At 42.5% G+C, this 12810-nt stretch overlaps 1 protein-coding gene across 5 annotated transcripts in view; it reads right to left on the reverse strand.

Moving 5' to 3' along the window:
* Nucleotides 1–1626: 1626 nt before the first annotated feature.
* LOC136657626 (serine/threonine-protein kinase WNK1-like) overlaps nucleotides 1627–12810 on the reverse strand; it is a 128616-nt gene continuing 117432 nt past the window's right edge. For all 5 annotated transcript variants that reach the window (XM_066634578.1, XM_066634577.1, XM_066634575.1 and 2 more), the window contains 2 exons: nucleotides 4693–4874; nucleotides 1627–4488 (listed from right to left, as the gene is read on the reverse strand). In XM_066634578.1, the coding sequence (XP_066490675.1) occupies nucleotides 4174–4488; nucleotides 4693–4874 (497 nt within the window). In that variant the 3' untranslated portion in view covers nucleotides 1627–4173. The remainder of the gene's footprint in view (nucleotides 4489–4692; nucleotides 4875–12810) is intronic.

The raw sequence follows: 12810 nt of genomic DNA on the forward strand, positions 1-12810 counted from the left end.
TATGTGTTTATCCAATAAATGTTTCAATAAACATGTTCTACTTTTAAGTAGGTTGAGTTTTCTTCCTGAGGGGGCTCTTATGTCTTTTCCATGTGGAAAAGCTTGTTCCTCATTGAAGAATCATTTCTCCATTCCTTATCTGAACTTGAATAAGCAACATCCAGTAACAACTTGTAGCAAGCGACTGGCTTGCTACAAGTTTAACAGCTACTAATTCATTACAACATGCTTTTTCCTCTTTGGCCATTTTGTTAGGGTTAAGCATGCTAACACATCTGTACTTAGTTCAGGTAGTCATCAAGAAATATTTGTATTTGTTAGTCATGTAAATTCATTCATATCTCCAGCAACATACATGTTTAGAAGATTTACTTAGCAGCTTTCAGCTACCTAGAAATGTTCATTTCTCCAAACAGTGTAGCATGTCTGCTCTGTGGAAATACCATAGTACATTCAGAGCAAGGGGATTGGAGTGAAAGTTCAAGGAAAAGCTTCCCATGTGAGCCTTGCAGAGTCACATGGTCCACTTCATTCATGGAAGATGTACTGACAAAAGGTACTCAAAGACAACCTTTCCATCCATTCAAACAAACATTCAATGTTCCTGTGTGACAAAAGCATCTCAGGGCTATTAAGAAACGAGAGCACATGAACATTGTTTGACTGAAGAATCTGGCCACACTGACTCATTTATGGAAAGCTGAAGTCCTTGCATGCCATTTCCAATTTGATCCAAATGCCTCTTGGCTTCTTTCAAGCAGGTTATCTTATAAATGGTCCTTTTGAGTGTGAGGCCCACTTACAAAATACATTCAGCTGTAATAGTACAGACTGCTGAATGTAGATTTACCGAATCTGTATTTTTCCTATTTTCATTAGCTGCCAATACAAGTTACAGTTAATTGTTCTAAAGTAACAGGCAGGGGTGAAGATTGCCTACCATTTAAGTTGCTTTTTCAACACTATCACCTTTACTTCAACTAATGGGAGTGCATCACTAATTCAGTGTAAGGTCCTGCCAGTGCATCACTGCAAGATTTTTTAGTAGTGGTAACAGGCTATACAGAGGGCCCTCCAACTTAGATATTTGAGTTATGAACATCCACCATACAAGCAGGCATGATTGGGGCTTTGAAGCAGGCACAGCTGTTAAGACACCAGCACAATCCACAAGGAAAGCTGCTTGAAGACAACCTGAGCAGCTCAGTAACTTTGAAAATAGCTCTCTTGCTGTGGCAATAGGTGAAAAATAGCTCAACAGCACTGGGTAACATTGAGAATCTAGGGATTCCTAGGAGCAGAATGAAGACCTAGGAAGTAGGCAACATGGCCAAGGTTGATTGGGCACAGGAAGAGCTGAGATACTGTGAGGTGCATGGCAACATTAATACAGTATGAGAAAAAGTAGGCCCTGAATGGAGGCAACTCCAACAGAACACATGCTGTCTAGATCACAACTTGTTTTATTCTGTCTGGATGCTAACCACTTTTTTGTGTTCTAAATTCTGAAGGAACAATCGATGCTGTGATCATGGCTGAGGCATGTGCAATCTCCCTTCAAATGAAACTGACAGTCAATAAGCTTCAGGGTGTAGAGGAAGCCAATTGAAAATGAAAAACCACAGCTCAAAAGCATGTTTGGTTTATTTGAATGATTTCATTAAATATCTACAAAGAAGGTAACAAACTGCAGCACAAAGCGCAATCATACAGGAAGCGCAATGCCTGGATTTAGTGCAAAACATACCATTAACTACAGCCAAGGAAGCCCAAGGTTTGAATTCATTTTATTTATTTTTTTTACAGTGTACATTGTTAAATAATGTAAAGAAAACATCTGTAATTCAGAAACAGATCTTGTGGAAAAAAGGTACTCAAAGTGTAATATTAAACACAAAATAATTTAACAGTTCAGTAGCATTAGTTTATTCCTCTAGACCTCAGTTATTTTATCCACAGGAGGGGAATCAATGGTAAATAAAACCAGTTCTTGCATAACTAAGGGAAAACCTGACCTCAAATGCATTAAACCCAAATACCACTCTTGTGCAACACTCAGCTGACCAGTTCCTCTATCATGAAGTGGCATTCCTCATTATCGGTACTTTCTGCACATTAGCCTCGCTCAGGTTGTGTGCTCAGAAACTCTTCCTCAGCCACAGGCCAGAACACAGGTTTTCAATTGGTTTCCTTATGCTCCCATCACAGCCATGAGGGTTTGGGGAGGGGGGCTGTTCTTGAAATCTTGCCTCCTTTTGTTATTCAGCCCCAGCCCTACCTTTTTGACAAAGCCACTGTAATCTTCAACATGAGGTATGGGTATACCCAAAGACCTGTGGGTATGTTTGAGGAAGAGTGAAACAAATACGGAAAGAAAATACTCCCTGCTAAACTTAGAGGAACTTCAGAAAAAAAAACACTCTCCTTAGTACACAGATTTCCAGACCAGCAGTAAAGCTGTTGCCAAGTACCATGCAGGAGTACTTTGACCCTTCACAGCCTGCTGCAGCAATACAGAGTAATACTAGTTGGTTGCAGTATTTCATTTGAACAGGGAACCATTATTTTAAGTTAGAAAGAGGAAGGCGAGTGGAAAGTAGGAGATATAGTACACCTACTAGAAGGCAACAGTTAGTTACAGTCCTGGTACCAGTTTTAAGTCCTTTAGCCATGGAACAAAACCATAAAGACAAATGTCATTGTTGATGCTGGTTTGTTTCAAGTGTATCATCCTTGGCAATGGATGTTGCACCAGGAAGATGTACTCCTGGCTTGTATGGATTGAATAAAAGGGAGGGGGAAGCAAATCCCAGCAGACACTCTCCCCTCCCCCAAGTGATCACTCCAACTCCTTAACATGCATCGCCCTTACCAAAAACTTCACTACGTTACCATTTAAGACAAACCACCCATTGGAGCTGACCTTTTCCAAGAAGCACCCCCTTCTCCCCATTCCATCAGCTTTCAGTCAGCCCAGTTTACACTCTGATCACTATATTCATTTCACTTCAGCTCCCCACTTAAATCCCTCATTGCTGCTGTGTCAATCACTTAAGATTCCTCACCATTCTGTAACTTTACTTTTCGACAACATACAGCTGCAGTAACTCCCCCTCCAACACTTACTCTAGACACCAGTACAGGACAAACATCCCATGTGTTAACCCTTTGGTATTCCAGAAGCCATGACCAACTGACCACCCCTCTTTCTCCCCCCACCCATCTTACTGTCTGCCTGTCTAAAGTCTGCTGGGAAGGTGATGCTAACTTCAGAAGCAATAAAAGTCCAAGGCACTAAAATATCCAGCAAGCATACTGGCAAAACAGACAAGTATTCAAGTACATTAATTTATACAATTATACATTCACATTTATCTAATACAATGAAAATACAAAGGAAAAAAGTTAAAGTGTCTCCAATAAGTATCAGGATATAGCTAGCTTTTTTCCCATTTTTTCCTTTTAACTGTTTAACCCTCTACTCCACTCATTTTTAATCTACTGTTGTCCAACAACATTTATATATCACAGTGTTTCCACATCAAAACTGATGGTAAGTACATGTCCGCAGGGAACTTTTAAAAAAGTATCTTCTAAACAATTTAAATTGCTCTAATGCCGCAGTCAAAGCTGTTAATATCTTTTACTTAAAGCAGTAATGACCTATCTCAAAGCATGGGCTGTTCTGCAAGTCCACCTGTTTGCCCTGTCAGCTCAGGAACTTCAGTGTGATGGCTTGAAGGAGGAGGCAAGATGGAGGATGGACAGCTTTTCCCCTAAGCTGGATTCCTCAGAGCCAGTCGAACAGCATACTAAAGATTCATGTTACAAACAGCAGCAAGTCCCCCATCTCAGCCCACAGGAATTCAGCCTCTTAAGCCAAAGGAATTTTACAGCAATAGGACATTGGCTTGCTTGGTGACTTCCATCTTTACACACTTGGCCACGCACACACACACTCAAATGAGAGGAAATACGTCCAAATCATGGAAGATCCTGATTACCCTTCTCCCCATCTTCAGAATGAAGGGCTTTCCTTACTGAGAGCAGAGAGCAATGGTTAGAGGGGAAAAAATCATTCCCCTTTGGGCACCAATAGCCTAGTAGTTGATTCAGGGTCCCATCTCCCCCCACCCACCCCCAAGGTCTACCCAGACACATGTCTGGGTCTTATTAAGTGGTCCGCAGGTTAGAGCCAGGGGGGTTGCTGATAGATTTCTGCAAGTTGCTGATGTTGAAGCTTTGCAATGAGGCAGCTCCTACAGGCTGGAATTGACCTAGAGGCTGCTGTGCTGGACCACCTGTCCCGCTCCAAGGAGCTACAAAGGGCACTGTTGGGTAACCGTACGGCTGAGGGGGGCACATGGCCTTTGTGAAGTGACCTAGGGAGGTAGCCGATGCTGCAGGGATCGGTGTAGCACCAAGGGAGGATGCCATCGAGATGCAGAGCTGGCTTGGTGCAGAGAATTTTCTTGCCATTCCTGGACCCTAAAAACAGAACCCAGCCCAAGAAGTTGTTATTTAGGAGCTGCTAACAAAATATTTCCTTCATAGACTGTGCTGTTTAACTATCTTCCTTCCTCCCTCCCTCTCAGATGTGACTGATCTTTTCCTGCATAAGTTACAGGTCAACTGAGCACCATCCCTCAAAGGTAATCAGTTCACTGGTATTAACACAGAACAAGAACTCACCTCATAATTCCCATGTCCCTTGCCTCCTTTCTTGCCGGACAGGTTCATGGCATCACGAGCCCAATTGTCAACTAGCTTGTGAAGATCATCTGTAAAAGTTCCCTTCCGACTAGTGGGAGGAGGCTGAGACTGAGGTGCCTGGCTTGTCACTGTACCCCCAACAGTGTTTGTGCTGCTGGTCCCTAGAGAGACAAAACAACAGCTATTGTGAAACTTGAATGGAGGATCTTTCCTGAAGACCATCAAGAGCTACTATAGAAAACGAAAGAGAGCAAGAGTTTAAAAGCCATGCACATGAGAATTCAACCATTCACTCAGACTTGATGAAAAGGAAGGGGCGAAGGCTCAGCCAGCAGTTTCTCTTCTATTTCGCTCATTAAGCAATTGTGCATTATTTCCAGGGCAGTGGGGACGCTGACATTTTTCCATTGGGGAGTGAATTAACTTTGCTTATTAAATGCTACAGTCACAATGAATGTTTCCTCTGTACCACATCACAAGCATCTATTATATCCTGTTAATGCCCTGATCAACTATGCCCCCTCCATTGAGTAGCAATGAGCAACATATTCAGAACGAACAGCTCTTTTCACTCAGCTCTGTTCTGCAAGTGAGAATATGAAGCTCCAGGGACTGATTTAATATTACAAGTACCAAGGATAGACAAAGAACCTATTGGCTTACTATCTACAAGGACAATGCAAAGAGGAGGAGATGACAATTCCACAGCCTCCTAATTCAGGCAGGGTCTTCTGTGGAACCTGCTTATACGGCTCCATACAGAGCCCTCCCCTCCATAAATACATCTCTGAAAAGAGAAGCACAAGCAGCCCATTCCATTTAGCATATGGCACATGGTAAAATTTGAACTTAACAGTCTACAGCATCCCACATTTCTGCTCTGATAGTCATTCTGTAGCATATCTGTAGTGGAACAGCATAACAGGGGTTTCATTTTGCTTTGCTCATGATGTTTATCAGAAAGTAACAATCTAAACAGAGTGCCAAGAGTCTCACATGTGCTATAAAACAAGCACCATGACTACAACACTAAGACATTGTTCCCATTTGTTGAAAAAGAGTTGAAGCCTGAGGCAATTGTGTTGCACAGGACAGTTGAGGAAACCCAGTCTAGGAGAGTCTGAAGTGTTGTACTGATTAGGGATAAATGCCAGCCCAGTGAGGGTGAAAAAAAAATCTTCAACACAAGGGAAGAAAAAAAAGGTACAACTCAATGGTGAACAGTTATTAGACTAGTAGGAGATAGGTAGCCACAGTAAACCCAGTTGAACTGTGTGAGCTGTCCCCCCCAAAACACAAAAATATACTGAAATTAAAGCTTCCCAGAAATACATCTTCCACTCCCACTCCACACATAACCACGAAGGAACCAAGGGTCTTCACTGCACGTGACTAAATACATAAGAACTAAAGCTGCAATCCTATACAGTAGGCCCTCATTATCTGCAGGGGTTTTGTGCTGGAATCTCCCCGGATAACAAATTCCAAGGGTGCTGAAGGCCAGCACCCAATGCTGAATGACTTACTTGGGAGCTGCACCAGGCCCTATGGAGGTCATGCAAGGCTCACGGCCCATTCCACAGGTCTCCCTGCCTCCTCAAAAGCCATCCAGGACACAACCGATAGCCACCCTGAGCCTCAGAACACCTCCCAGACTTGACTCCAAAGTGGCTTCTGGTCAGCCCTGGAGTCCCTCTGAGGTATCTGCAGATGGTGGAATCCACAGGTGTCAAGTTTGCAGATACTGAGGGCCCACTGTATACACTTTCCTGGGAGTAAGCCCCACTGAACACAATGGGACTTATTTCTGAGGACGCGAGCATAGGATTGTGCTCTAACATTCTGCACAGGAACTTGAATTTGTAAGGGAAATCAGAGTTACTAACAAACAGAACTTTGGACCCCTGCTTCTGAGGGAGAAAACCCAGCCTCCCTGAATCCAGGTCAGATTAGGCATGAATACAAGACATCCTTTTAGTTACAGTAACTGAGCAAGGTGCTACTGCACTATGAAATGTGAACAAGCAGATAGCATTAAAGTGGTGAAAGAGATTGCTCTCTCTGCAAAAACTGTGCCAAGGAAGAGACAAATGGTGCTCAGCCACATGCAGAAACACAGAGGAGAAGAATCCTCTATCTGCTCAGATGAGGGGAAAGAATACAGAGTCAGTAGTAGAAACAACTGTGTAACATGCAAAGGAAACTTATTTTTGTAATGCAACAAGACTATATGGTGTGAGAAATACACAGACCCTACTAACAACAGCCAGGAAAATAATCAGTACAGGTAATTGTGGGGGATGGGGGTGGGGAATCTGGGCACAAAGAACCAACATAGATATCTGTTAAGTTTCATGCAGGGACCAGCATGTTTCCTTCAGCCCCTTCCTGATGGCTAGAAACTCTCCTCTTACTGCTAGGCAATTACAGAGCCCAGACAGCAAGTAAAACAGTCCAAATGCGACACTGCTTTTATCCCTAGGCTGTATCCAAAGACTTTATATTGTAAAAAATTGGGAAGACATTGATGCTTCCTGTTAGTCAAGGGATCCAAAGGTGAGAAAGAGGCTAAGCTCAAGTTTGATTTGCTTTCTTTTGTAAGTTACTCATAATGCAGCTATCTATCTCAGGATTGCCAAGACAAACACAAAGGTCGAGGGCTGAGATATTCAATATGAGCTATACCAGAAATCCCCCTCCCTAGACTCTAATCACTTAGGAAACCACTTCTCATAAATTCAGTCTACTGAACCAGCCATCAAGAAGAGTCTGACAAGTGCTTAGATCAGTGAGCATGGAAAACAACCTCCCTCCAATCTTGCTCAGTCACAGCACACATTACCAACATTTTAATTTGGCTTGGACCACTGACCCAAAGCAGAGGTTTCTCCCCTGACCTGCGAGCCATATTGAGAACCCCCTCCCTGTGAACTGCCAATTTGCTTCTGAGAAAGGTCAGCACCAGCACACCCCACTTACTGTATCTTCTTTTCACATAGTTATGCCACAGGCCCTCACTGAGGGCACTGGAACATATAATATGAGGAAGTTTTCTGCAATTGGATCAGCGCTCAGGTGAACCCCTTTCAGCATGGTCATTGCTGAAAGCAAAGCCCTTATACCAAGGCGATTTTGCCTACAAACACACTTATGTTAGCACCAGTCATTTCCACGTCAGCATCATTACTCATCAGCAAGGAGCTCATTGAGTGGTCAAGTGTCAAACAAGCCTTTCCAGCACTGAACAGCGGTCAGGAGGTGACCAGGTCTACTGCCGTGTTAGTGCAGGATCACACATTTAAAAGGACAATGGAGACAGACAAGAGACAGATGCTGTGCTCAAGACAGATTCAGGGAGGTTATGCTTCAAGGGTCGGCAGAAAACTCAAGGACAGTAGCTTGGCAATCAGAGTTCAGAAGTAACCAAAATGCAATAATTACTACAGAGCTGGTTGCAAGGGCAGACTTTTTTCACCATCTTCCCTGAAGCACAAAGAGAAAGCAATTTGTTAAAGAGAAACAATGAGAAACATTAGCAAACATCACAAAAAGCCTGGCAAAAAAGAGGGGAGAATACAGCAGTCCACTGTCCCTTGGCAACATAGCTTCCGACTCTCTCAGGACTATATTTGATGAGATAAACAATGATATTGCGAGGAGAGGGCATTGTGTTATGCATCCCTCATTACTCTGCACATGTGATAACACTGGAGTTTGGTCACTTAACATCACAATGTTGACGAAAGCTTCCTTTTTCCCCCCCAAATTGGGCAAAGACCTCTGATTTAGACTGCAAAGGTAATGGTGTAAAGACTAAGCTGCTGCTTTAAGTTTCATTACAGCATATTGCAACAGCTGGATTAAGTTATTCATTAATATATGCCCAGAAGATCAGTACCATCTGAGACAGGAACACACCTGTTGAACCCCTTTTCCACTTTTTCTCTGAATATACAGAGAAAACCATCTGAGCCCAGCTTCCTAACTTCTAACAAGGACCTTTCCCACCATCCCAGAATCTGTGACAGGAAGTCAAATCAAAATCAAGGAAGACAAGAAACTTGGAAACAAATTGAGCATCAAGCCAAGCTGTGCCTTCCACAACCATTGCCTACTTTTATAGGAAAGCTGCAATAAAGTGAGGCACAAAGTCAATGGGGATACTTTTTTATTATCTGCATATCCAAGCTACTGTCTCTCCCCATCACAACTCTTATTTCACAGAAAGGTCCTTCTTGCTATGTCAAATCTGCACAAAACTAACTCTGGTTGATTCAACATTAGAGCAAGCACAGTGTGAATTTTATCTACTGCCCTGTATCTACCCATTTATGCCCGGCCTGCAGGTGTACACATTTGGTCCCTGTTGCATATATGCAATGCTGGGCAGAAATGGCTTAATAGAGATTGTCAGAGTAGTTCACAACCATATAACAATAAAACTAGTAAAACTGCAACAAACAGAAGTGCACTGAAAGTAGCACTAAAGTTGCACCTGTTGAAGGGCCTCTGATGCTGACTACAGTGACCAGACAGGAAGATACAGGAGAAGGCATTATTTCAGGTCACAAGTCATAATAGGTAAAAAGTAAGCACTGGTACTTTAAGTGGTGCTCAAAAAGGGGTTGAGAGCCAATACAATTCTTTAAAGCAGGGGTCTCTAAACTTTTCAGCCAAAGGGCCGTATCAAATAACTGGCAGTGTCAAGGGCTGGAAAAAAAATTAAATATAAAATTTAAATAAATACATTAGAGATGGAACTTAGATGAGTGAATAAATGAATGGACTCAGATGTCCAGGATTTCTCCAACCACCAACAGAGCCCAAGAAATAAAGTACACACTTAAATGGACCCACAACCAACTCTGGTTGTGCTTGGTCAACTGGGTCAGAGGCTCTCAGGGGATCAGGGGCTGGCCACTGGCCAGAAAGAGGTTTGCTGCATGCCACATCTGACCCCCAGGGTGGGGTTTGGAGACCCCTGCTTTAAAGAATTGGTGGGATGTGATCTCAACTCCTTGTCCCAGTTAATAGCCCGACATGTGTTTTGCACAGTTTCCAAGTAGTCTTCAAAGGACTCATACAGTGAGCACACAGCATTATGACAAGCACAGTAGGCCTCAGACTTTTTCTAATGGAACATTTTCTGTTTGCTTGTGCCTGAAAGAGCAAATAAGCTACATCCTAAATGGCAGCAAGACTATTTTGTGTTGCAGACTTTGCCTAATGACAATTATTTGATTCAGAATACAGCTTAAAACAGCTTTAACAGCTTTTGTTCCTCATTCCAATCGACTTAAATTTGTTGCCAAAAGGCCCAACTTTTCCCCCTCCTTTTTTCAGTTTCAAGAAGCTGAATTTTATCCACATGGAGGGGACTGGTTAGACTGTTTAAAGGACTCTAACGAAACAGATGCTTCCTTGCCTGATGATTTGTCTTAGCAGCAGCGAGTCAAATTACGTGGGACTTTAGAGGACTATCCTGAGATTTTTACGAACAGATCAGGAGACACTGAACATTGTATTCTCGTGGAAGAAAGGGCCTGACCTGTTGCCTGCATGCCTAGGCCTTTGGGACATTTAGCCCCAATTGTGGAAAAGGAACTGGATCTAATGATTCAATTGGACATTACAGAAACATCAGTCCATGGGTTTCCCCTATTGTGATTATGGAAAAGAAACACCTAAAGGGCCAAACAGTGCCAGAGTATGGGTTCTGCATTGATTTTCGCAAACTGAACAACCAGACTGTCACAGATGTATCAGCTGGCCCAGCTACATGTTCTTGTAGAAACCACAGTGAAATCTTGTTATCTCTCCACACTTGTTATGACAAAGGGGGTACTGGCAAATAAAGATGGCTTCAGAAAGTGCGCACCTCACTGCATTTGCCACATCAAGAGGTCTTTATCAGTTTAAAAGAATGCCTTTTGAGTTAAGCTCTGCCTTTTCCACTTTTCAATCTTTGATGGATGACCTTTTAAAGCCTCTTACCAAATACGCAAGTACTTATCAGGATGATGTCACTATCTATTCAGATACCTGAAAGGAACACCTGCACCACCTGAGAGCCATGTTCCAAACCATTAAGGAGGCAGGCCAGACTCTACATCCAACTAAGTGACAGTTTGCATGAGAAACTGTGAAGTATTTGGAACATTCCAATGACAGAGGAGTGATGCAGCCTCCGAAAGCCAAAGTGGACAGTGTGCTTAATTGGCCTACTCCTGTTACAAATAAGAAAATTCAGAGTTTTTCAGGTCTAGTGGGATATTATTGAAAATATACCCCACTTTGCAACTTTGTCTACCCCTCCTACTAACTTGTGTTGGAAGAATCTTCCTTCACAGGTGCAGTGAACTGACAAATGCCAGAGGTCCTCTCATGCGCTGCAGAAGAGCTTAGTCGAAGCTCCTGTGTTGTAAGCAACTGATTTTTCTAAGCAATTTATTGAGCAGAATGACGCAAGCACCACTGGTTTGGGTGCAGTCTTATTACAGCAATCAGATGAAGGAGACCTGCATCCTGTGACCTATTTGAGTCACAAATTGTTACCAAGGGAGACAAAATATGCAGGTTCAGAACTTGAATGTCTCCACCCCTATTTGTTGGGAGCCAAGTTCCTGGTTCAAACTGACCATTCTATCCTTGCTTTTCTGATCAAAGCCAAGTACAGTAAGCAAATAATGCACTGGCTTTTGAGTTTGCAAGACTACCAATTTGAAATTTATCTGAGAGGATCTAGGAATTTGCTTACTGGCCCAATTTTCTACAAAAATTGGTATACTGAGGCAAGAGGTTCCAGTGGAGTTATCTGACTTAAAGGGAAAGAGATGTTTTTGAGATTCTGAGATTTGCTTATTAAAAATAGTTTATACTGCCAGATTGCTGCTAACATGCATCTACCTCTTTTTGCTTCACCTACCTCACCAGCTGCACTATATCATGTTTTGTAACTTAGAGTAAGTTTTATTTCAAGTTTGCTGTCACCTGGTGTTATTTTGCAGATTGTAGAGTGGTTGAAGGTGTTAACTATTTAACCTCTCTTTTTTTGGGGGGGGGGGGTATTTGACAAAAATGGCTAAGTTGATTAAAAGTAAAGTAGGCCTCTGCCTATAGCCATTTTATCTTTTACAGAATGCAGCCTGTGTTCAGTGAGAAACTGCCTCATTAAGGCCCAAATCCTAACCAATTTTCCAGCATTGGCATAGCTGTGCCAATGGGATGTGTGCTGCACCCTGCAGTTGGGTGGCACTCATGAAGGCCTCCTCAGAGTAAGGGAATGTTTGTTCCCTTACCTCAGAGCTGCATTCCCCTTAGGTCAGTGCTGGAAAGCGAGTTAGGATTGCGCCCCAAGTGTGTTGAGAAAGATTTTGTTCTGGTTAGCTTCTTCCTAAAATATGTGGAGTTGCACAGCAACCACACACTCAAGTACATTTCCTAAGAAGGGGATATTAGCAAATGGTCAGAAGTTGCTACTATCTCTAGGATCCAAGAGGCTTTCTTCAAGAGAGATCTCACAAGTGGCCAGGACTGTTCCCTTCACTATTCATATAGCACTATAAATGTACTTGGCACTTTACAGAGTGAAAAGACAGGTACCTGCCCCAAGAGACTTATAATCTAGATACTGACACAAGAAACATAACAGGAAGCAGGTAGGGATGGAGGGAGGGTAAATAAGGAAAGTACAGGTTGTCCCTCATTATCCACTAGGGTTATGTTCAAGAACCCCTAATGGATAAAAGAAGTGGATAAAAAAAACAAGTGGAAAAATAGATTTAAAAACCCACTTCAAGGTTTCTTGCCCCTCCATTGTTCCTAATGGAATAAGGTCTTGCCTCAACATCCTCAGGGACTTGATTCTGGGACTCCCTGCTAATACCATAAAATGTGTTAAATAAAAGCAGTTTAAAAAAATTAAAAAGTGCATCCCTTTACAATTGTGGTTTAAAAACAGTTCTTACTGTTGTAGAGAGGCGTTCAGCAATTAGAAATGCATAGGACCCCTTGTCTTTGCCTGGTTCAGTTGAAGAATGGAATAAACACTTGCATGACTGTCTCTCTACAACAGTAAGAAAAGCAGTTTTTTTAAAC

This window comes from Tiliqua scincoides, chromosome 7 (genome assembly GCF_035046505.1).
Source record: "Tiliqua scincoides isolate rTilSci1 chromosome 7, rTilSci1.hap2, whole genome shotgun sequence".
Taxonomy (NCBI): Eukaryota; Metazoa; Chordata; class Lepidosauria; order Squamata; family Scincidae; genus Tiliqua; species Tiliqua scincoides.